General features: G+C 32.0%; 1 protein-coding gene and 1 long non-coding RNA gene across 3 annotated transcripts; both read right to left on the reverse strand.

The window, feature by feature from the left end:
* Window positions 1-332: 332 nt before the first annotated feature.
* On the reverse strand, window positions 333-22,753 carry LOC120594984 (NKG2-A/NKG2-B type II integral membrane protein-like). Of its 2 annotated transcripts, none has more exons than XM_039853238.1 (4): window positions 22,632-22,753; window positions 22,024-22,119; window positions 1,403-1,456; window positions 333-880 (listed from the first exon to the last, which is right to left on the reverse strand). In XM_039853238.1, the coding sequence occupies exons 1-4, from the start codon at window positions 22,699-22,701 to the stop codon at window positions 717-719; spliced, it is 384 nt and encodes a 127-aa protein (XP_039709172.1). In that variant the 5' UTR covers window positions 22,702-22,753; the 3' UTR covers window positions 333-716. The 2 variants fall into 2 exon arrangements, with proteins under 2 accessions (XP_039709172.1, XP_039709180.1); XM_039853246.1 differs by lacking the exons at window positions 22,024-22,119; window positions 22,632-22,753 and adding exons at window positions 2,334-2,429; window positions 2,942-3,266.
* On the reverse strand, window positions 8,994-20,433 carry LOC120594993 (uncharacterized). The gene is made up of 3 exons (XR_005650753.1): window positions 20,416-20,433; window positions 16,542-16,642; window positions 8,994-9,141 (listed from the first exon to the last, which is right to left on the reverse strand). It is a non-coding gene; the product is annotated as an uncharacterized LOC120594993 (long non-coding RNA).
* Window positions 22,754-26,670: the final 3,917 nt, after the last annotated feature.

Here is a 26,670-nt window from a genome sequence, read left to right on the forward strand (position 1 = left end):
TATATGTAATATATAAATTATAAATACAGAATTGGAGAAAATGTACATGAGGGTTTTATAAAATAATTATTCATAATACCCACACATTAATAAAACAACTATATTCTGAGTAGGATAGATTAAAGATGTTGTGTATATACAATTATAGCACTGAAAATTAACAAAGTACAGATAACTGCGCTAGCATAGAATAATTGCAAAAATGTCATATGGGAATAAAAGGAGACACACATAAAATGCATACTGAATGATCTTCTGTATATAAAGTCCAAAATAAAGCCAAGATAATTCTAATATTGAAAATCTCAATGATGGTTATGTAAGGAGGGAGATCTTCTGAGAAGATACACAGGAGAAGGGCGACTGCAAACTGGAAACTTCTGTTTCATGATCTGATTTATAATTACATGGGTCTTTCCAGTTTGTAATCAATCTGCACAAAGATGATACGATTAGTTTCCTTGATATATTGTAAAAATAAACAGCAAAATTTATTTGCGAGAAATGCAATTATGGAAACATGGTTGTCTATGAAATCTAAGAACTGGAAATTATCATATGTTCATTAATGGCATAAAATAGAAATAAAAGATTACATTGTCAAACAATGGTATATTAACAGACTTTCAGATAAACTACAGATGTATACAAAAATATGAATATATTCTACAATGTCCATAGACCAAAAAAGTCTTTTAATAAAATGTTGCAAACATTTAGAATCTTACCATTTCCTCTTCATTATCTATATAAAGCAGGTTCGAGTTCTTAGAAGCACAGGCCGTCAGACTCTCATTCCATGTTTTTCTTTTGGTACTAAAGTAATAGCAATTGTTGGAATATGTAAACCACTCCTTTGGACAATGACCACAATGATATGCTGAAGAAATTATCAAAAAACAATTTCAATTTTAAAAAGTAGAAGTTAATTTACATTTCCCTAAGTATAAACATGTATGTGCATAACGTGTCTATGCACCTTCAATGACTGCTACATATGAAACAAAACACAGTCACACACACTCACAGAGAAGAGTCAACCTCTCAGCCCCTAATTTATGTGCCCTTAACAAGAAAACACACAAGCAACAACAGCCACTCTAACACATGTCCTGATTGTCAATGAACAAAGCCATCGTTTTAGAAGAGTAAGTGATTCATTTCATAAAATAGCAGGAGGAAATTCCAGCCAAATGGCAACAATGGGTATGATGATTTAAAATGAATATTTCTTCATATTGATGCATAAAAAGGAACATTCTCCTATAATTATTATTTATAACTATGTATTACCCAATATTATAGTTTGTTTAAAAAAAAAAACTATTACTATGTTAATCTACTCTGAGTTAGAGGCAAAGTATAAACTACTAATATCAGAAGTTTGAAAACCATTCTGTACCTTTCTGGATTCCTGTTACCGAGGAGGAATTATTCTGCTCTGGGATTAAGGGAGCTAAAAAAATACACAAAGTAATTAGTACTAAAAAAATAATATTTTCAACAATCTAAATGAAACATAATACTTTTTGTTTCTTACTCTGAAATTTGACATGTTTAGGATTACAATAATCTGGCATAAAGCTGACTGTACTAAGAAAAATTAATAAAGTAATAAAAGAGTTTGGGGAAAACATTCCCTTATAATTATTATTTATGAATATCTATTACCCAATTGTTATATTTCATTTTCAAAAAACTATTACCATTTTGATCTATGCTGAGTTAGAGACAAAGTATAAATTACTAATATCAGAAGTTTGAAAACCATTCTGTATCTTTCTGGATTCTTGTTACCAAGGAGGAATTATTCTGCTCTAGTATTAGGGAAGCTAAAAAAAGAAACCAGAAGTAATTCTTATAATATGATATTTTAAATAATCTAGATAGGTTGTAATACATTTTGACTTTGACTTTGAAATTTGATGTATTGTTTAAGATGAGAATAATCTGGGATAAAGTTGATTTTATCAAGAAAAATTAATGAAATAATAAAGAGGAAAAAACATTTCAAAAGCTGCAAGAAAAACTACACTATCTTTTACAATATTTGATTCACAAACTTAACAAATAATCTATATTTTTCAATACTTTCATCTCCTAAGTATGTCTTTGATCTACGAAATCAGAATAGATATGTATGTATATATGTACACGTATTCATAAAATACTTTCTGCAGTCATTCTGACATTTAAACCTTGAATGATTTCAGAAAAACATTTCACAATTAGTTTAAAAACATACATTAAAGTTCTATTCATCATATCAAGAAGTGATTCTGATGATTATCGAAATGAAAAGAACCCATAAAATCTTTCAAAAAATTACTTACAAGGAATAAAATGCATCATTCTTACTAAAACGTACAAGACAAGGCAGAAAACTCCCAGGATGCCAGCAATGAGTTTCTCTGGAGGTGATGGTAAAGCTGCACGGAGAGAAATGGGAACACTGAGAAAGGACAGATGGGGACAATTGCTTACACAGTTTACACACAGAGAACCCACACGCACAGGGAATCATATATATAAACTTGGACTCCAAACACAGATTACCATTGTAACCTTCCTCTCAGAATATATCATCGAACTTTCAGGAAATATAATGCTCCATGAGTTGTTGATCAAAAATTATACCTTATAACAATGCGAATAAAATCAGTCCTAAGATTGCATATTCGAGTACTGTATTCCAGCTTTCGACTCTGACCTCACAAATAAAATACATGTGAGCTTATTCACTATTCTTTTTCCACATCTCTGCATCCCAGCTGCACATCCTAGAATAGTTATATAGTGTGTCCCTTCAATGTGTTACCTTTACAGTGGTCATTCTTGTCATTCTCATTGTCAAATCCTGAAAAGCATTTTGAAGATTTAATCCCACATAGGAGAGATATTTGCTGTTCTGTTAGTGAAATGAAGTTTTTAGTTCCCTTACCTTTCATTTGCTTTCTCCTTGACACCTTAGCCAGATTCGAGTCTGAGTCGTTTTCTCGTTGAATATTCATCACTTCAGCTCAGTAATGCCAGTGACAGTGTTCTATGATAACTGTCATGAAGTCATTAATAAAGGGTGTGAACACTGACAAGATCCCTAGGATATGTGGGTGGAGTCCATGTGGGTGGAGTGTGAGAAGGAACAGCACTGATTTTGCAGGTGACCAATGGAAAGTCAGGTTCTAATTTACATAGAACTTTAAATAAGTGTTTCACGACAGAAGAATAGTTCTTAAAATGATATTTTATGTATGACATGATATTATTGGTTGAAGCAATGAAAACTAATAAATTAGAAAAGAAGTAAATAATATCTTTATTAATTTAATGTCACATTCCACTGAAACATTTTAAAACTTTTAGAATAACTATGAAAATGAAAACACTGTAGCATTAACATATACAGTAATTGTCTGCATTAAATTACTTTTATTCAAACACATTTACATATTAAAAAGACAGATGAGGTGTTATCAAATGATGTTTTATTTTGAACAACTGTGGAGTTCTGAGAAGTTATTAAAATTTTAAAGAAATATTTTATATGTCGAAAAGTGTTAGATACACATTGAAGTTAAAAAAAACACAAAATAAAATGATTTTTTAAAATATTTATCTTATACGAGTATTTTGTACCATATTTAATGGTTAAGATATGAAACCGTAAGATGAAAAATAAACATGTATCATTAATGGAGAAACATTGTTGGTACAAACTTCCTGAAGGTTGCCAAAGTCAGTGAGGGTAGCTTAAGTTGTGTAAGCAAATCTAATAAAACAGATAAATTATTTAATAAATTAGCGAGTTGGCTCTGCAACTCTAGAATAAATTCTGGCTTTGAAATTTACAATTTTAAAAATTATTTAGTCTAGCAACCTAGTTTACTAATCTAAAGTGGAATAAGAATATATAAATTACAGTGCTTGTAGAACACGTAATACTCAACCAGGCATTTATAAACACTCAATAATATGTTACTTAGCTTAATTATTATTTTAATACAATTGCTATGTTACTGTTTCTGATTTACATCAATTACTATAACATAATTCTTTAGACAGGAGTCTGTCGTCAGTGTGGTATGTTTTTCTACAATGTTTTGTTCAATTTCTAAAAAGTCTTTTGATTGTTAATAACTAATTTTAAATAAGCATTTTATAGAGACTATGTCATCCTGATTTTTATTCCAAGTCAAACTATTTCTATTTAATCAAAGTACATGTATGAGAAAATATGTTAGACCTTCACGATTCAATGATTTCATTTTAAGAATCGTTTTTCAAATATAAAAGGTCATATATGTAATTAATCATATAATTATATTTATTCATTTCAAAATCCATAAATAACTCTTCCTGGTCGTGTTGCTTATGGGGTTTCACATTAACTTATATTGACTTACAAACCCAATTATGCATGTGTGAATGCACTTGAGAAATTTTCCACAAGCTAAAGTTGGAATATTTTAAGATATTCTCAAACACATTTTATATTTCATTCTTGTTTTTACCCTGAATTGTACAAATAAGGATAACAATGTTTCTTTGATTTGATTGCATATTAACTATACTACAATTGTATCACATCTAGAATTTATAATTTGCCATTAAATGAATTGGGCCAGTAGACAGACAGGAGAGCAGAGACACATACCTCTGTAGGCCAGAAAGGTGTGCATCCATTAGCGGGAGACCAGGTTACTCCTATAATTTCTGTGGTCTTCACAGCCTGCATGTGAAGACTCAGTGTGAAGCAAAGTAAAAAAAGTAGATTTCTCATTAATGTGTCACTCAAAGTTTGAACAGAAAATTCTGTACTTGAGCTATTTTGAAGGCAGCTTATCTCGTCGCACAACTCCAGAATATAGGAGACTTTGAGCTCCTTTACTTTGTCCATTGGCTACTGCTCTGAGAAATTGTTTTCATATTCTAAATAATTCCTGGGGACAAAAATCTTGACCATCATGCTGTCAAATTGCTTCCATCTTCATCACAAACACTGAAAACCCAGGCCTTTTTAAGAATATATTACATGTTTAACTTCTACTCTTAGTCATAATTACTTAATCATGGCACTACATACTTCTATTCCTCTCATTATGTCATTCCTATTACAAGGAAAAATTCTAAAATTATAATCCCATAAACAACAGGTATTTAATGATATTGATCACTAATATTCTGAAGAATTACTATACTTTCAACTTTATTATCACTGTCACAACAATCAAATTTATCTTTCTAATTTCTCTGCCCTCATACTAAAAATCACTGCATTCAATTTTACTATTAGATATAAGTGATTTATACTTCCCCTGATAAAAATCAATGTCTCTGTGAAAAATAAAACATTAAAATAACATTGAACTATATCACAAAGAAAGAGATTGAAATATTAAATTCTATTCATTATTTCATCCATTAATTCATCCTCCATAACTAGATATCTGTATTTCAATAGAAATACTTTTTATTAATGACAAAAGCCCAAGTCTCACTATGTAGGAGGAAACAGAGGTAATTTTTTAAAATTTCACTTACCAAAAATAAAGAGGGCAGAAAAAGTAGACTTAAAGCACACATTAAATGACACACTAATATCAAAAGAAAAAAAACATGAAATCTAAATTACCTAGTGTGAATTAGAATTCTTTTCATCCGACTTCTCGTGTATCAAAAAAAGGGGGACATTTATCATTCCTAAAGAAATAAAATTAGAAGTAGCATATGATCTATCAACTCCACTTCTGGGTATATATCTAAAAAATAACATGATTATCTCAAAGAGATATCTGTACTTTCATGTTCATTGCAGCATTATTCACAATAACTAAGATATGGAAGCAACTGAAGTTTTTTCAATGGATGAATGGATAAAGAAAATACTATCTACACACGCACAATAGATTATTATTCAGACAAGAGAAACAGAAATTTCTGTCATTTGTGACAAGGATAAAACTGTAAAGTATTTCGCTTAGTTAATAAGTTATACAGAAAAGACAAGTAATGTATGATATCATTTATACACGGAATTAGAAAAAATCAAATTCATAGAGACAGTAGAAATGTAGTCTCCAGGAGCTACGGGGTGGAGAAAATAGGGAGAGGTTGGTAAAAGGGACCAAACTTTCAGTTATAAGCTCAATAAGGCCTGAAGATCTAATTTATTGCATGGTGACTATACTGAATTGCTTTGTATATACAATTGAAATTTACTGTGAGATAGAATCTAAATGTTCTCATCTAAAGGAGAAAAAGGTAACAAAATAAAGCACGCATTGAAAATTTTCAGTTAAGATATACATGCCGAATATAAGAAGTTCTAAAAGAAAGTTCTATAATATGGTTTAATCCCATTCTTTAATTACAACTTTTAAAAGCACTATGAACAAGGTCATCACTTATTACCTGTTATATTCTGAGAAGTATAATCGAGGTGAAAAAATGATGGGATGAAAGTATGGGGTCTTAAAAACATGCAGTTCATTAACACAAAAGAATAGAAAGGCCAACGCAAGCAACTTTGCCTAAGTGAATTATATGCTTCATATGAGGAAAAAAGGTTAGCAGAAGTTTTCATATTTTGTGAAAAAAAAAAAGCCTGAATCATTGAAATGTATAACTTTGATTTTCGTAGCTTCGGTTTTTAATTTCCTTAACTATTAAGATGCAAAAATGTATTTATACCATCAAAAATATTATTTCCATTACAGCATTGAAGAAAAAAACAATAATGTGGCTGCTGGTTTTACATTTAACCAATGGGCTTAGCTGTGCAAAAGATTCTAAAATAAATTATCTGGGAATAATTACTAAAAAGAAAGTTATCTAGTCTAGGTATCATGTTTACTCGTCATGCATTTCATCATTCTTTTCCTAGGTATTTTTTCTCTCATCTGCCTCTCATTCTGTTCCTAAACTGTCAGAATCAGTAAATATGAGACAAAGCGCCATCTGTGGGAGGGAACTGGCATTGAATTGGAATTCATCGGGAATATAATATTTGGACAAAAACATGAAGTTGGTGTGAAAACTAGCAATGCGTAAAAATAGAGAAGAGCATTTCTAATTGAGCTGACAGGTAGTGAAATTTCCTCCTGCAGAAGCATGTCTGAGTGAAGGGAACCTCGTTGGTGCATGCACTCTAAGCGTAGGGTGTATCCTCAACAAGGGAATGAAAATTAATCCCTGAATATATTGAAAAAGGCCTACGTATGTAGAAAGCACACATATACACAAGGACAAAGAGAAAAGTGTCATATATTTGTGCTTGTGAACTTTCATGGGCATGGACTAAGAAAACGCATCTACAAAGGTACCTTAGCGGGTTGAGATTGGGGGAGAATCAAGTGCTAGAAACGCCTTGTTAGAGGATAAGATGAAAGAGGTAACAGGCTCAGGTCATCCAGACTTTTGAAGGCTTTAGCATCTTCATTGGGAGCGTGGAGAGACACTTGTGGGTTTGAAAAGATGAGGAACTGGCTCTGACTATATTTTAATGGTGTCATTTTGACTACTGAAGCAATATACAGAGTGAGGTCGAAAATAGAGACACTCAAAATAATTCAGGCTCGACATGATGGTGGCTTGGACCAGGGTAAACAGTGGAAATGATGAGTAATGATTGGATTCTGGCATATTTTGAAGTTAGTGTTAACAGGACTCTAACATAAAATGTGGCTGGAGAGAGAAAAAGAAAGTCAAGGGTCAAAAATGATTTTTGTCTTGAAAAACTGGAAATGTTGTGTTTCTATTAGTTAAGTTGAAAAACAATATACTTGTAGGGGATAGAGAAAGAAGGGGTTTGTTTTTGGATGAACATGTTAATATGAATTTTTTTATTAAACATACAAATAGAGCTATGGAATAGGATCTCAGATGTCTAAGTCCTAAGTTAATGGTGCAGTTGGCCTGGAAAACATAAAATTTGGGCTTAAAACCAAGGGACTGATAATATCACGCAGGAAATACATGTGGATATAAAAAAGGGTAAGTCCAAGCACTGAGCCCTGTGACACGCAGATGGGAAGAGGTAAAGGGGAAGAGGTGAAACCAGCAAACAAGACTGAAATGAGTAGCAATGACATAGGGATAAAACCAGTAAAAGTATTGCCCTGGTGCCAAGTGAAGAACCGGTTTCCAAGATGAACGAGTGATCCACCTTGTCTAAGGTTGCTGCTAATTCAAGTAAGATGAGAATTTATTATAGGATTTCCAAATATAGGGTTTAGTTTCAGTGGGCTATTGGGGCAGAAATCCATCTTGTGATCGATTTTAAAGGAGATAGAAGGAGAAAAATAAGAAAGAGTATTACTGTGATGCAACCAGGTGTTAATTAGATGTATTTTTTTCCAAGAGTGATGAATTATACTCCTGAACCTGAGTATCTCATGCATTATTAATCGCGAATACAATCAGCTGTGGTCTCTTCTCACATCACGTATTCTCCTTTTCCATATCTTGTCTTTGATGAAATTTTGTCCTTTGCTCTTAGTATCTTCTATAGTTTCCACTTTGTTTTCTCTTTTCTTCTAATGCTCTTTCAATCCACTTACTTCTCTTTCTAGATGTTTCTGGGCTGTAATTCAAAAACTCCACTGGTTTTTTTGTTTGTTTGTTTGTTTTATTGAAATGATTTTGTTCCCATGTCTAAAATTCCCATTTGTGACTTTTTCAAATTTTCTGGCACCTCCACAATTCCTGAACCTCAGAACTGACTTCTTTTTTTTGCTGTGTCCATTTCTATCTCTTACCATTTTAGTAAATTTAGATATTTTTACTTTATAAACAAAATTCAAGAACACCATCATTTTCTGTCTTTATTACATTGGTGCACGATTTGAAATGTTGGACTGTGAATTCCAGACCCTAAGTGGCCCCGGTGGAGAGCATCTCCAGAAGTTTCCTATTTCTACTTTACATTCATAATTATATTTTACATTAATAGTTACACATTCATATTTTTTCTCATCATCCAAAGAAATCTGATGGTTTCAAGAAGAGTCCCCATTCCCCACACTTTGCTTCTTATGTCTCTATTTGTGTTTGAAGGCGAATACCTCTAAAGGATAGAGCAGTTCTGACAAACTTCGACTACAGTGATGCTGCTTGTTGTTGTTCTTTTATATCAGAGTGTACCTGTTGAGATGAACAAGAAATTAGCTCCATATACAAAAGCCACTATTTTCCCAAGAACGATCCAGGTAATCTGATTACTTTTATTTGGATATCTTGTCTCTGGTCAATTAATTTCCTGTTTAGACTTAATCTCCTGACCATTTGGTTTGGTGACTTTCTCCTCAAAAGTTTGGTGATTCTTGTTGGTCTATTTATGCTGATAATTGCAACTTTAAGTTTGAACAATGTTTTTCAGTCACCAAGTAGCAGTTCTATTAACTTATTATAATATAAGATAACATAAAAAGAAGCTTATCTCTGGGAACACTGAAATTGTGGGGGTAACCATGTAGTTGATCAAAGTATGTGAATATCTTGTATTCTGCTTTCTGGGATTTTCATAACTCTACAACCAAATGGTCATAACTGGTGAGACCCTACCTTCTATGCCACACTTAGCATAAAATTTGCCATGTCTATGTCAGAATACACATTCCAAAGTGCCTTTCTCTCAAAGCCATAATTACAAGGCAAACTGTATTGCTTTTAATATTTTCTAGGTTCAAAAAGAGGCCACATAGCCTAGATCATCACTGCCCCAAATTGAAGAGTTTTATGGAGTTATTTAATTTCTTGCTCTGAAGATGGTTCTAAGCATTCATCTGACTACTTTAATTATATGTTACCTTCAAGCCGATCTTAAATTTCTTCTTTCTGTTTGATTTGCTATATTTGTCATTTAACTGATTTCAGTTATAATTTAATTTTTAATTAATGTTTATCATTTCCTTTATGATAAAATTAATTTCCTATGAATCCCATTGTATTTGTTTACCATAATTTTACAAAATATTTTTTTTTCTGTATTCATTTTATATTGTTTTCTGGTAGAAATTGGTAATTTGTAAAATTTTTTCCTACGGCTTCAGGAGAGATGACACGAGCAGTGAAGCAGCTATATACACTAAATATGTTCAACTTGATCCAATAAAGAAATAATATTTTTAAATGGAAAAAGTATCTGTTGATTCACTTTTATTTTTATATTCAAATAGCCAAAAGTTACCACTGTTAAAACGTTCCGCCAGCATAGCTATGCCTTTTTTTATAAAAACCATATAGAGATATTTGTGAAATTTTATACCTATGTTATATGTATAAATACATATATATTTATATTTATAAAAAGTGTATATTACACAAATATATATTGGAGACTCTATTATAAAGTACAAATTACTACATGGAAAGTTATTGAGAAAGACAATTAGGGAAACACGGTTGTCTTGGCCAAGAATCAAAAGGAAATAAAAGACAAATGGAGCATTTAAACCATCGTATCACTCAAATAGACTAGGTTACCCTACAAGGACAAGTAATCCCAAAGTATCAGAGGCTTATGTCAACAAAAGTTTGTTTCTGCAACGAGAGAGATTTATTTCATACTCTTGCCTTATATCCTCTTTCTTACCCAATGTTATCGTCTCTTTTGGACACAATTTTTACAGGGTAGCCTCTGTCTGAAACACTGCTGGCCCTTGTGTCAGGAGAAAAGAGCTACAGAAAATCATGAATTGCCTCTTAGAATTTCATCTCAGAAGTGTTCAACTTGACATCAACAGGATGAAGCTCATAATCCCCTCATCTGAAACATCAACACAACACAGCCATTAAAGTAAATTTAACTGTTGCAAATTCAGCTAGCCTGATTACACTTCATAGGCAAGTGGAATAAATAAAATATTGGGAGTATAAAACAAGAGTGAATAAAAAAAATTAGTCTGTGTATAAACATTTTAGAAAAGGATATATATATATATATATATATATATATATATAGGTATTTATTTTATATATATATAAAATCCCAACAAGGGCTAGACATTTCAAAAGCTGTAAAAAGACAATACCAGGAAGATATAGATAAGTTATCATTTCTCTTGAGAAGAGTCACATTTTTCTGGGTCTTCATATAAGTTACTTTAAATGTTAGATCCATTCTGATGTATGGATTCAATTATGATTATCTGAATAGTATTGATTGTTTTTTTAGGAGGCAATTCATCAAGCTGGACTGGCACTGCAGACTGTCTTGGTTGACAGCTCAAATCTCAGTTCTGTAATTTCTTTCCCACATAAAGACTATTTTGGTGTCTGCTACAAATTCTAGCAGACTTTATTATTTCTACTCTTTGGCTCTCTTCTTTTGGGATTTCACCATCATTTTGCAGTGGCTTAGGTTGTCTTAATCTCTACCTTCTGTTTTTTTAGATAGGAAAGATAGGAAGATTTGTATTAGCATTTTAGCCAAACTAAATGTCTTCAGACTAGAAGTGGTAACTCACGTTGTGAATTTGGTTCCTCAAAGTCTGAACTATTTTTCCCAAACTCTTTGCCTTCCTCTCATCACCAGAGTGGGCTGTGTGTGTGTATATGTGTGTATATGTATTTTGTCCAGAGTTTATAACTGTTATCATGAGATAATCCAGTAGGAGTTCACTTAATCATACCAGAAGCACAAGTCCAAATTCCTCTGGATTTAAATGTCTCTTTACTTATGTGACAGTGATCTTTAATTGTTATACTTTTGGGAACTTCATGATCTCTATAGTGTTTATTAAATTTTGAGGTGCCTCTGTGTTGCTAGCATTTTATTCTTTGTATGTACTTATGCATTTTATTCTTCTAGTAATTATATTGTTATCGAATTTCATTCCAGTATCTCTGAGAGGGAATCTTGGATTCCATCAACAAATATAATTTGGAACTGAAGAGAAAATAGAAAATAGAAAATGAAGCTACAGAAAAACATGGTCTTATTTAGTGAATGTATGTTTCTTATCCAGTTCAGAGATTTTCAGGGAGCAAAGCTAAATTTTTATATATTGCCTTAGGAGAAACCAGAAACACACAATGGTTGAAATTAAGGGAGGAGACTAATAAAATGTAGGGAAGAACAACATTATTAAATATGATGGCATATTTTATCCATAACTTTATACTCATTAATAACTGGTAAACAAATTTTTCTAATTAATAAATATGGAAAACACATTTGGACAGTCCTTCCTACGTTGCCTTTGAAACTGGCCCCTTCAAAGAACATATATTCTGCTCTGCTCCAAATATTATAAATATATAAGGGCGCCATCTTCCCCTAAAATTAGTACTGAAGTTAGTACTATTTAATTCTGTAGACCAGACTTACAAGTCCATTATGTTTCACACCTAACCTACACTCTCGAATGTAAGACCCATAGAAAACTATCATTTTGACCCATAGGTCCCTGACATCTCTGTGACTCTTTCGATTCTAAATTCACCCATGTTTAGCATCTCCCTGATGTTGTCACTTATATTGATGTCTGGTGGAGTTTCTTCTTTTGGGGGGCGGGGGAGGTGGGCAGATTGACCTAAGCTCACTCTAACAAGTAATTTCCATGGCTTCTTATGTACACATTTAAAACTTTAAGCATTTTTTTAATGCACGTATTGAGATATATAGAAAATAGTTTGGGAGATAATAATAGGTATTCCTCATCATAACATATTAAGTAGCTTCTGTGTTATGTATTTTTCTCCATTCTCAATGGTAAGAGATACATATGTATGAATGAGGCACTCCAACTTTCAAAGAAAAAGGGCATTTTAGTCTCTTCATTCCTTGAGAAATTATAAAGCTGTCATTTGTTTCCGAATCTCAGAGCTTTTAAGGGCTATCTTCACCAAATTTGACAATTTCATTTAAAATTTCTTCAATTCCCCGCGGCCCCGCCCAAATAGCTCATAGATATGTGCAAAATAATACATTGGGGGAAGAGGCTGGACTTCTTGTCCAATAAGAAAAGGAATAGTCACTGCAACTTGATTTTAATAAGGGAAAAGCATTCCTAGTAAAAAAAAAAATTACTCTCATTTATTGTCCATACATGAGATGCATTGAATTTGTCAAAGTCTTTTTGCGTGAAAATATCTTTGATATATATGATTAAATTGGTTAAGTCAGATTATAATTTTGATGTCTGGCTAAAACAAATTTATTCAAACAATAAAGATTTAATTGGTAAAAGAAGAAAGTTTAAGAGCACTGATCTGGGAAATCTGACATTATTAAATATTTGGGAAAGAAAATATGAAAACATCGTATATTGTAAGAACTTAATATCATTAGGCTTTGTTTTAAGGCTCTTTGGGCATTATATTACGTATTTCTCAGAGCAGCTCTTATTGGTGGCTATCATTATCATCGTCATATCACAAGCGATGGAATGGAAGCATAAAGTTTTTAAATGAAAATAAATGAGATGTAGTGAATACGTATGTGGCAGGAAGTGCTTTTCAAGTGCTTTTCAAATGTTCCTCGGGTAATCCATGAATAAGATACTATTTCTATCATATTTTACAGAAGAGCAAACTAAGCCAGAACTGTTATGGAAACTGAGTCACAGGGCTGATAGCGTGCATTCAGAAGTTACACTCAAGTGACCTCATTTTCTTGCCAAGTTTTTCAACTTTATATCATACTGCTGACTTTCCTTTTGTACATTGATCAAGGATCCTGGTGAAAGTAGCTATATGGTGATATTTACCTCTATACAAAATTACCTCACGATATTTTTGGCAAAGAGAAATCAAAAACCTAGATGGAAACTTAAGAAAATACCAAAAGAAATTTATTTCCCAATACTATCTCTTTACAAACAAATGCATATACCTCATGAAGCAAAATGAGAAAACTGTTTTTATGGCAGTTAATAACCCATTGACAATGGGTTATTAGTCAATGAATCTACATTTCCTCCTTTTCACCATTAAGAAAAGAGTAGACTTTGCAGACAATGAATGATAAGTTTGGCCATGTGACCTGTTTTGAGAGTATAACAAGGTTGGGAAAGTGACAGTTTATAAATTCTGAGCCCACGCATAAAGAAACACAGTTCTGCTTGCCCCTCTCACAGCTGCTAATCTCCCTAATGAGAAAGTCATGTACTAGGTAGCGCACTATTCAGAGAATTAAATATACAAAAAGGGATCTGAACTGAATCGGTAGTCTGGAGCCCAGTCCATACGTGCCCAACCTATATCAACTGAAAGCCAGCCAAACCACAACTGGGTAAATGAGAAACGAATGCTTATTTTTAAATGACGATGCAATCTTGGGGTGTTTGTAACACAACTGTAGCAATTACCTACAGCAACTATTTACATGATATATTAAATTAATTTTGAATGTTCATACACTTTCTTTATATGACTAAAAGAAATACACAGAATATAAAACTGCATTTACAGAGATAGGTGTATATAAAATATTAATTTATTTTAAAACAATGTAAGATTTCTCCCTCTTGCAATTGAACTACAGTAAAAAATACATCTGAAAAGGGCCAAACGACGAAGGTTCATCTCAAGTTCTGTCAATGATTGCTTTGTGTTTGATTTACACAAATGTATTTACCCTTTTAATTTTTTTTATTATTTAACATTTTATTTTTTCCCATTAATTATGTTCCTAATAGTAGTAATTAAAAGGGTGTCAAGTGGGGAGATAGAGAATTCAATAAAACAGGATACTTTCCAAAATATCTGAAATCTAGTAGAGGAAAAAAACAGACATGTAAAAAATATCAAAGAACACTAAGTATACTTCATGAAAATGCCAGTCTCTACCAAAAAGAGAATCTAATCATCGATAATACTGCACTAACATTGATTCAGAAGGTACATTTTGGTTCCCTTTTCTGAGCAAGTGGGGCAGGTGCAAGTGGCTTTTATATAGGGACCTTGGAATTGCGGCATAATAACCTTGAGTGTCAATTAACAAGTCATTAAAAATTACTTTCAGCTTCAAATCTGTCCTCTATTCTGAGACAAAGGAGGTAGGTCCTACACCCTTTTCTGAGACAAAGGAGGTAGGTCCTACACCCTTTTCTACCTTGTCAACTCACATGATGTTAAGTTTTGTCAGGAAAAGGCACTGGAGACACACTGCCAGAGAACGGGCTCTTGTTTCTGGTTTCATGCTGTTTTCTTTCCTTTGGCTACTGTGGTGTGGTTGCCAGCTCTGCACACACAGGAAGTCCTGTGGCATTCACCCTCCAGCAAGTTTCTGTGACCAGTGTCAGTCTTAGCTCCCCCTCCTCTAGCCTCTGCCTGCTGTCACGGTGGCAGGGAGATCTTCTTGTTTGTCAGTCACAGCCTGAGATCCATCCTCAGCTATTTCAGCCTGCAGACTGTGGAACTGCTCTATACCAGGGCAATCCAGTGAACACGTTCTCCATAAAGTCATCTGCAGCCACACTGCCTGCAAAGTAGTCTAGAACCCATCCTTATGGAACAGGCCTGGCTCCCAGTGAGTCTATCTTTTGCTAATCTTCTTTAACCGTACAGTATTCCTTATAATTTTCTTTTATTCCTTCTTTGTAGGCTGTCACCAACAAATGGTTAAGTCTTTAAATCAAAGTTCCCCTGGTTTTTGTCTCCTGACTCAATCTGTCTTATGCACCTCGCTCCCCTGAGCTGTCGAATCCTCATTTTCAACGTTCAAGGGCTAAGATAAATCAATTAATTTGAAGATATGAGTGAAATTATTCACATCATGGAGACTTAGAAATAACAATTCTTCTATTACCTTTGTAATTTTGACATGATTTATTTGCATTGAAAACAAAAGTTTAAAAATGTAATATATGTACCCGGAGACATAGTTTTAAAAATTAATATAGATTCTGAAATAATTACACACCACCAAACGTAAAGCTTCAGATAAAATATAGATTTCAGGCGCATATGATGCATCGCTATAGATTTATGCTCAGTAACAAATGTACCACTCTGGTCAGTGATGTTGATAAAAACGGAGGCTCTGTGTGTGTGCTGCAGAAGACATGGGAAATCTCAGTACCGTCCTCTTAATATTGTTGTGAATCTAAAACTGGTCTCAAAAAAAGGTCTTAAAAATAATCCTAGAAAAATAATTGTATGCTTTTTGAAGATGCTAAAAATATGCTCTTTATCAATGGTGAGATTACCAGCATACCAAAATTAAGTAAGTGAAAGTGCCTGGTGCTTACAGATATATCTGTTTATGTTGAAACAGGATTCAGAATCAAGCTTGTGGCTGAACAATCTCACATATGCACAATTCCTGTTCTGCTCTGAAGTTACTGAGAACCTGAAATACAGAGAATCTTATGTCATTAATTTAGTAATATATATCTTAATATTTTGATGAATAAACAACTCATTTAGCCCAAATTTAGATGCATATTTAGATGAATATTTACATATCTAAATCTGAATATTTCTCATATAATTTTTCTATGAAAATAAATGTCTTTATATAATTGTTTCATATTGCTTTTTATTTCCAAGATTAATTTTTTCAAGGCATAAAATATTTGAGTTTTCAGGAAACTTACCCTTTGGAAGAGAAAGATGACTTATTTCGCCACACCCTCACATTATTGTTTCTGTGGGAGAGTCCAATCCATGAAAAGTCATTGAAAATCTTCAAAAAATTCTATGAAAAAAAAATTTATGAGAAGTCAAGTAAAAGCTTGTACATTAATTTGAATTTGTAAAAACAATAAACTTAATTCTTTCTACTTTATAGTCTTTTAATTTACAATATATTGTTACACACTGGACACATTAGGAACATCTATTAATTAATATGACTAAGTGAAGAGGTCAAATTGACAACAATAACAATGCCAGAGCTCTGAAAATTGAGCAGACTAATAAACTGTGGAATATTTATTATTAAAACAGGTTTTAGAAATTCAGGTGAGAATGGAGCCAATATGTAGTCTTCTTGCCTACTCCTCCTATATCGCACCGCATCCCCATCTCATCTCACGAGTAAGAAAAATTGACAGTTTTTACAATTTGGGGAAGGTGCACATATCATTGGTGTTGTTGCTACAGGGACAGACTTGATTCACGGTGGGGATGGGGTGGTAAATTGTCCACTACTTTTTCAGCTCAAAGTACTCTACTTGCTAGGTAATAAATGAGAAAAAGGTGCTTTTTCCAGTCTGAAGTTGTTAGAACTTGGAACATGAGGAACAGTATGGTGGGGTGGTAAGCTCCCTAGAAAAACTTTTTACTTCATCTATCCCAGACTAGATGCCGGAGAGGCTAGTAAACCACAAACACCAATAGGTACAGACAAAAGTCACAAGAAAAGTCTTTTCTTTCCAAAGGACCATGAAAGGAGCAAGATAAAATGACAGAAAACTTTGAGACACTAACTGGCTTATTCCAACCCAAAACCATGAAAAATTCCAGCAAAAATACCACTCGAGAATGAACAGGAAATCAAGACATTCTCAGATGAAAAACTGAGAAAATGTGTCACCACCAGGCAATCTTTAAAAGAATTGTCTAAGCAGAAAACAAATGCCAAACGAGGGACTCTTGGGTTATCAGGAAGGAAAAGAAAACAGAGAAAGAGTAAAAATATATCAGATTTATAAGTTTTCCTTCTTTTCTGTTTTCAAAATTATTTAATAGTCAAGGCAAAATTATAAATTGAAGTAAATTTTAATATTCTCCCATGTGATTCTCAATGTACGTAGTTAAAACATTTAAGACTATTATATTATGAATAGACACAGTAAAGGAACATAAGGGAAGTAAGGTTTCTACATTTTACTCAAACTCCTGTAGGCTATGTAGACTGTGATGTATACATAGTAGTCTCCCTTAATCCTTGGTTTCATTTCCCCTGTTTCAGATACCCACGGTCAACCCAGATCTGAAAGTATTAAATAGGAAATGCCAAAATGAGAAAGTTCATAAATTTTAATTGGGTGAAGTTCTGAGTAGCATGGTGAAATCTCACACTGTCCCACTCCTTTCTGCCCAGGATCTGAATCATCCCTTGGTCCAACAAAACACACTGTACATGCTCCCCACCTATTAGTGTTAGTCACTTAGTTCTTAGTCACTTGGTTATCAGATCCACTGCTGCAGTGTCTCAGAGCTTGTATTCAAGTAAGCCTTATTATACTTAATAAGGAAACCAAAGCTCAAGGCTAATGATTCTGGTCATTTGAATATGCCAAAGAGAAACTGTGAAGGGCTTCTTCAAGAGAAAAACGTGAAAAATCTTGATTTAATAAGGAAAGGGAAAAAAATCTTATGCAGAGTTTGCTAAAATCTACAGTAAGAAATAACCCTCTATCTGTGAAATTGTGAAAGAAAAAGAAATATGTGTAAGTTTTGCTACTACATCTCAAACTGCATAGGTATAGTACACTAAGATATTTTCAGACAGAGATGAGAGAGAGACAACATTTATATAAATTTTATGACAATATATTTTGTAATTTTATTAGTAGTTATTAATTTTATTAGTGGCTATATTATTAGTAGTTATTCCTGTTAAACTCTTACTGTGACTAACCTGTAAATTAAACTTTATCATAGGTATGTATGTATAAGAAAGAGCATCACGTATATGAACTTCAGTACTATCCATGATTTGAAGCATCCACCAGGGTCTTAGAACAACATATCCCCTAATATAAGATGGGAATACTGTTTGTGAATATAATATTATATACACATAACATTTTATATGTTTTCATCTTTATAAAGATATATATAAAATATATTATCTCTATATTAAACAGATGAGAGCATATATATGTAGAATTATATATGTAAATATACTTACTCATGAAAAATAATCTTCACAATAAATTATGACCCAGCTATTACATAACGATGTAGAAAAATATCAACTTCACTTCTGCCGCACAGAGTCACAAGTACAGAGCCACAAAAACATAAATTCTCAATCGATTATAGACTTAAATGTAAAGGCTAATAATAAAGAAAAAGGATACAACCTGGACAGTAATGTAGGAGATTATCTTCACGAACGTGGACTGATTTCTGAAATAAGTTCGAATGATCACTAACACCCAAAATGATAAGTTGGACTATGCTAACATTTAATAAATTCTGCTCATTAAAAAACTCCAAGAAAAGAGTGAAAATGGAATCATGGAGTCAGAAAAGCTGTTTATATATGATAAATTTAATAAAGAGCTCATATTTGAAAGATAAAAGGAACTGCTATGAAGAAAAATGACAGAACATATAGGAGAAATGGGCAAGAGACAAAAACAGGCACTTCTCTTTCTCTCAGAAAACAATGTCATAATGATTAGTAGCCAAAAAGATGTGTTCAACCTAATAGTAATCAGGAAAATGCCTATTTATGTCATAATGATACTTTTTTGCAATGATAAGAAATTATAACATTAAAATTCCTGATCGTGCTCTTTTAGATCAAAGGACTACATGGTAAAATATGTATTTACACAGTAAACCAAAAAGAAGTAGTGATAATTAAATAAATTGGACATATATATACATTTATGACCCTGCAATTTTATTTGTCACATACAGAACAATATATTAGAATTCTATATATATGATTATAATAATATAATTATATTTATATATTATAATTATGTTATTATAAATATAACATTTATATTCCATATATTTTCTACATGGCATTTGTATATAATATATAAATTATAAATACAGAATTGGAGAAAATGTACATGAGGGTTTTATAAAATAATTATTCATAATACCCACACATTAATAAAACAACTATATTCTGAGTAGGATAGATTAAAGATGTCGTGTATATACAATTATAGCACTGAAAATTAACAAAGTACAGATAACTGCGCTAGCATAGAATAATTGCAAAAATGTCATATGGGAATAAAAGGAGACACATAAAATGCATATTAAATGATCCTCATTATATAAAGTTCGAAATGAAGCCAAGATAATTCTAATATTGAAAATCTCAATAATGGTTATGTAAGGAGGGAGAACTTCTGAGAAGATACACAGGAGAAAGGCTACTGCAAACTGGAAACTTCTGTTTCATGATCTGATTTATAATTACATGGGTCTTTCCAGTTTGTAATCAATCTGCACAAAGATGATACGATTAGTTTCCTTGATATATTGTAAAAATAAACAGCAAAATTTATTTGCGAGAAATGCAATTATGGAAACATGGTTGTCTATGAAATCTAAAAACTGGAAATTATCATATGTTCATTAATGGCATAAAATAGAAATAAAAGATTACATTGTCAAACAATGGTATATTAACAGACTTTCAGATAAACTACAGATGTATACAAAAATATGAATATATTCTACAATGTCCATAGACCAAAAAAATCTTTTAATAAAATGCAAACATTTAGAATCTTACCATTTCCTAAATGCAAACATTTAGAATCTTACCATTTCCTCTTCATTATCTATATAAAGCAGGTTCGAGTTCTTAGAAGCACAGGCCGTCAGACTCTCATTCCATGTTTTACTTTTGGTACTAAAGTAATAGCAATTGTTGGAATATGTAAACCACTCCTTTGGACAATGACCACAATGATATGCTGAAGAAATTATCAAAAAACAATTTCAATTTTAAAAATTAGAAGTTAATTTACATTTCCCTAAGTATAAACATGTATGTGCATAACGTGTCTATGCACCTTCAATGACTGCTACATATGAAACAAAACACAGTCACACACACTCACAGAGAAGAGTCAACCTCTCAGCCCCTAATATATGTGCCCTTAACAAGAAAACACACAAGCAACAACAGCCACTCTAACACATGTCCTGATTGTCAATGAACAAAGCCATCGTTTTAGAAGAGTAAGTGATTCGTTTCATAAAATAGCAGGAGGAAATTCCAGCCAAATGGCAACAATGGGTATGATGATTTAAAATGAATATTTCTTCATATTGATGCATAAAAAGGAACATTCTCCTATAATTATTATTTATAACTATGCATTACCCAATATTATAGTTTGTTTAAAAAAAAAAAAAACTATTACTATTTTAATCTACCCTGAGTTAGAGGCAAAGTATAAACTACTAATATCAGAAGTTTGAAAACCATTCTGTACCTTTCTGGATTCCTGTTACTGAGGAGGAATTATCCTGCTCTGGGATTAAGGGAGCTAAAAAAATACACAAAGTAATTAGTACTAAAAAAATAATATTTTCAACAATCTAAATGAAACATAATACTTTTTGTTTCTTACTCTGAAATTTGACATGTTTAGGATTAGAATAATCTGGGATAAAGCTGACTGTACTAAGAAAAATTAATAAAGTAATAAAAGAGTTTGGGGAAAACATTCCCTTATAATTATTATTTATGAATATCTATTACCCAATTGTTATATTTCATTTTCAAAAAACTATTACCATTTTGATCTATGCTGAGTTAGAGACAAAGTATAAATTACTAATATCAGAAGTTTGAAAACCATTCTGTATCTTTCTGGATTCTTGTTACCAAGGAGGAATTATTCTGCTCTAGTATTAGGGAAGCTAAAAAAAGAAACCAGAAGTAATTCTTATAATATGATATTTTAAATAATCTAGATAGGTTGTAATACATTTTGACTTTGACTTTGAAATTTGATGTATTGTTTAAGATGAGAATAATCTGGGATAAAGTTGATTTTATCAAGAAAAATTAATGAAATAATAAAGAGGAAAAAACATTTCAAAAGCTGCAAGAAAAACTACACTATCTTTTACAATATTTGATTCACAATCTTAACAAATAATCTATATTTTTCAATACTTTCGTCTCCTAAGTATGTCTTTGATCTACGAAATCAGAATAGATATGTATGTATATATGTACACGTATTCATAAAATACTTTCTGCAGTCATTCTGACATTTAAACCTTGAATGATTTCAGAAAAACATTTCACAATTAGTTTAAAAACATACATTAAAGTTCTATTCATCATATCAAGAAGTGATTCTGATGATTATCGAAATGAAAAGAACCCATAAAATCTTTCAAAAAATTACTTACAAGGAATAAAATGCATCATTCTTACTAAAACGTACAAGACAAGGCAGAAAACTCCCAGGATGCCAGCAATGAGCTTCTCTGGAGGTGATGGTAAAGCTGCAGGGAGAGAAATGGGAACACTGAGAAAGGACAGATGGGGACAATTGCTTACACAGTTTACACACAGAGAACCCACACGCACAGGGAATCATATATATAAACTTGGACTCCAAACACAGATTACCATTGTCACCTTCCTCTCAGAATATATCATGAATTTTCAGGAAATATAATGCTCCATGAGTTGTTGATCGAAAATTATACCTTATAACAATGCCTGAATAAAATCAGTCCTAAGATTGCATATTCAAGTACTGTATTCCAGCTTTTGACTCTGACCTCACAAATAAAATATATGTGAGCTTATTCACTATTCTTTTTCCACATCTCTGCATCCCAGCTGCACATCCTAGAACAGTTATATAGTGTGTCCCTTCAATGTGTTACCTTTACAGTGGTCATTCTTGTCATTCTCATTGTCAAATCCTGAAAAGCATTTTGAAGATTTAATCCCACATAGGATAGATATTTGCTGTTCTGTTAGTGAAATGAAGTTTTATTGCCCTTACCTTTCATTTGCTCTCTCCTTGACACCTTAGCCAGATTCGAGTCTGAGTCGTTTTCTCGTTGAATATTCATCACTTCAGCTCAGTAACGCCAGTGACAGTGCTCTATGATAACTGTCATGAAGTCATTAATAAAGGGTGTGAACACTGACAAGATCCCTAGGATATGTGGGTGGAGTCAATGTGGGTGGAGTGTGAGAAGGAACAGCACTGATTTTGCAGGCGACCAATGGAAAGTCAGGTGCTAATTTACATAGAATTTTAAATAAGTGTTTCACAACAGAATAATAGTTCTTAAAATGATATTTTATGTATGACATGATATTATTGGTTGAAGCAATGAAAACTAATAAATTAGGAAAGAAGTAAATAATGTCTTTATTAATTTAATGTCAAATTCCACTGAAACATTTTAACACTTTTAGAATAACTGTGTGAAAATGAAAACACTGTATAAAAAAATAAGGAGGCACAAATTTTTAATGAAAACTTTTATATCCACTAATCGTTAAAAATAAAGTGTTCTGATTGAGCAAATAGTAGCATTAACATATACAGTAATTGCCTGCATTAAATTACTTTTATTCAATCACATTTACATATTAAAAAGACAGATGAGGTGTTATCAAATGATGTTTTATTTTGAACGACTGTGGAGTTCTGAGAAGGAATTATAATTTTAAAGAAATATTTTATATGTTGAAAAGTGTTAGATACACACTGAAGTTAAAAAAACACAACATAAAATGATTTTTTAAAATACTTATACGAGTAATTTGTACCTTATTTAATGGTTAAGATATGAAACCGTAAGATGAAAAATAAACATATCATTAATGGAGAAACACTGTTAGTACAAAGTTCCTGAAGGTTGCCAAAGTCAGTGAGGGTAGCTTAAGTTGTGTAAGCAAATCTAATAAAACAGATAAATTATTTAATAAATTAGCGAGTTGGCTCTGCAGTTCTAGAATAAATTCTGGCTTTGAAATTTACAATTTTAAAAATTATTTAGTCTAGCAACCTAGTTTACTAATCTAAAGTGGAATAAAAATTAAAGTGCATGTAGAACACTTAATACTCAACCAGGTATTTATAAACACTCAATAATATGTTACTTAGCTTAATTATTATTTTAATACAATTGCTATGTTACTGTTTCTGTTTCACATCAATTACTATAACATAATTCTTTAGACAGGAGTCTGTGGTCAGTGTGGTATCTTTTCCTACAATGTTTTGTTCAATTTCTAAAAAGTCTTTTGATTGTTAATAACTCATTTTAAATAAGCATTTTATAGAGACTATGTCATCCTGATTTTTATTCCAAGTCAAACTGCTTTTATTTAATCAAAGTACATGTATGAGAAACTATGTTAGACCTTCACTATTCAATGAATCCATTTTAAGAATCATTTTTCAAATATAAAAGGTCATATATGTAATTAATCATATAATTATATTTATTCATTTCAAAATCCATGAATAACTCTTCCTGGTCGTGATGCTTATGGGATTTCATGTTAAGTTATATTGACTTACAAACCAAATTATGCATGTGTGAATGTGCTTGAGTAATTTTCCACAGGCTAAAGTTTGAATATTTTAAGATATTCTCAAACACATTTTATATTTCATTCTTGTTTTGACCCTGAATTGCACAAATAAGGATACCCATGTTTCTTTGATTTGATTTTATATTAACTGTACTTCAATTGTATCACATCTAGAATTTATAATTTACCATTAAATGAATTGGGCCAGTAGACAGACAGGAGAGCAGAGACACATACCTCTATAGGCCAGAAAGTAGTGCATCCATTAGCGGGAGACCAGGTTACTCCTGAAATTTCCGTGGTCTTCACAGCCTGCATGTGAAGACTCAGTGTGAAGCAAAGTGAAAAAAGTAGATTTCTCATTAACTTGTCACATAAAGTTTGAACAGGAAATTCTGTACTTGAGCTATTTTGAAGGCAGCTTATCTCGTAGCACAACTCCAGAATATAGGAGACTTTGAGCTCCTTTACTTTGTCCATTGGCTCTGAGAAATTGTTTCCAAATTCTAAATGATTCCTGGGGACAAAAAACTTGACCATGATACTGTTAACTTGCTTCCATCTTAATCACAAGCACTGAAAACCAAGGCCTTGTTAAGAATATATTACATGTTTAACTTCTACTATTAGTCAAGATTGCTCAATCATGGCACTACATACTTCTATTCCTCTCATTATGTCATTCCTATTACAAGGAAAAATTCTAAAATCATAATCCCATAAACAACAGGTATTTAATGATATTGATCACTAATATTCTGAAGAATTACTATACTTACAACTTTATTATCACTGTCACAACAATCAAATTTATCTTCCTAATTTCTCTGCCCTCATACTAAAAATCACTGCATTCAATTTTACTATTAGATATAAGTGATTTATACTTCCCCTGAAAAATCAATGTCTCTGTGAAAGATAAAACATTAAAATAACATTGAACTATATCACAAAGAAAGAGATTGAAATATTAAATTCTATTCATTATTTCAATCATTAATTCATCCTCCATAACTAGTTATCTGTATTTTAATAGAAATACTTTTTATTAATAACAAAAGCCTAAGTCTCACTATATAGGAGGAAACAGAGGTGATTTTTTAAAATTTCACTTACCAAAAATAAAGAGGTCAGAAAAAGTAGACTTAAAGCACATATTAAATGACACACTAATATCAAAAGAAAAAAAAAATGAACTCTAAATTACCTAGTGCGAATTAGATAGAATTCTTTTCATCCGACATCTCGTGTATCAAAAAATGGGGAACGTTTATCATTCCTAAAGAAATAAAATTAGAAGTACCATATGATCTATCAACCTCACTTCTTGGTATATATCTAAAAAAAAAACATGATTATCTCAAAGAGATATCTGTACTTTCACGTTCATTGCAGCATTATTCACAATAACTAAGATATGGAAGCAAATGAAGTTTTTTCAGTGGATGGATGGATAAAGAAAATACTATCTACACACGCACAATAGATTATTATTCAGACAAGAGAAACAGAAATTTCTGTCATTTGTGACAAGGATAAAACTGTAAGGTATTTTGCTTAGTTAAATAAGTTACACAGAAAAGACAAGTAATGCATGGTATCAGTTATACATGGAATTAGAAAAAATCAAATTCATAGAGACAGTAGAAAAGTGGTCTCCAGGAGCTACAGGGTGGAGAAAATAGGGAGAGGTTGGTAAAAGGGACCAAACTTTCAGTTATAAGCTCAATAAGGCCTGAAGATCTAATTTATTGCATGGTGACTATACTGAATTGCTATGTATAGTATAATTGAAATTTACTGTGAGATAGAATCTAAATGTCCTTACCTAAAGGAGAAAAAGGTAACAAAATAAAGCACGCATTGAAAATTTTCAGTTGAGATATACATGCCGAATATAAGAAGTTCTAAAAGAAAGTTCTATAATACGGTTTAATCCCACTCTTTAAATACAACTTTTAAAAGCACTATGAACAAGGTCATCACTTATTACCTGTTATATTCTGAGAAGTATAATCGAGGTGAAAAAATGATGGGATGAAAGTATGGGGTCTTAAAAACATGCAGTTCATTAACACAAAAGAATAGAAAGGCCAACGCAAGCAACTTTGCCTAAGTGAATTATATGCTTCATATGAGGAAAAAGGGTTAGCAGAAGTTTTCATATTTTGTGGGGAAAAAAAGCCTGAATCATTTAAAGGTATAAGTTTGATTTTCATAGCTTCGGTTTTTAATTTCCTTAACTATTAATATGCAAAAATGTGATTATGCCATCAAAAATATTATTTCCATTACAGCACTGAGGAAAGAAACAATAATGTGGCTGCTGTTTTTCCATTTAACCAACAGGCTTAGCTGTGCAAAAGACTCTAAAATAAATTATCTGGGAATAATTACTAAAAAGAAAGTTATCTAGTCTAGGTATCATGTTTACTCGTCATGCATTTCATCATTCTTTCCCTAGGTATTTTTTCTCTCATCTGCCTCTC

The sequence above is a fragment of the Pteropus medius genome, unplaced genomic scaffold (genome assembly GCF_902729225.1).
Source record: "Pteropus medius unplaced genomic scaffold, Ma_sr-lr_union100, whole genome shotgun sequence".
Classification (NCBI taxonomy): Eukaryota; Metazoa; Chordata; class Mammalia; order Chiroptera; family Pteropodidae; genus Pteropus; species Pteropus medius.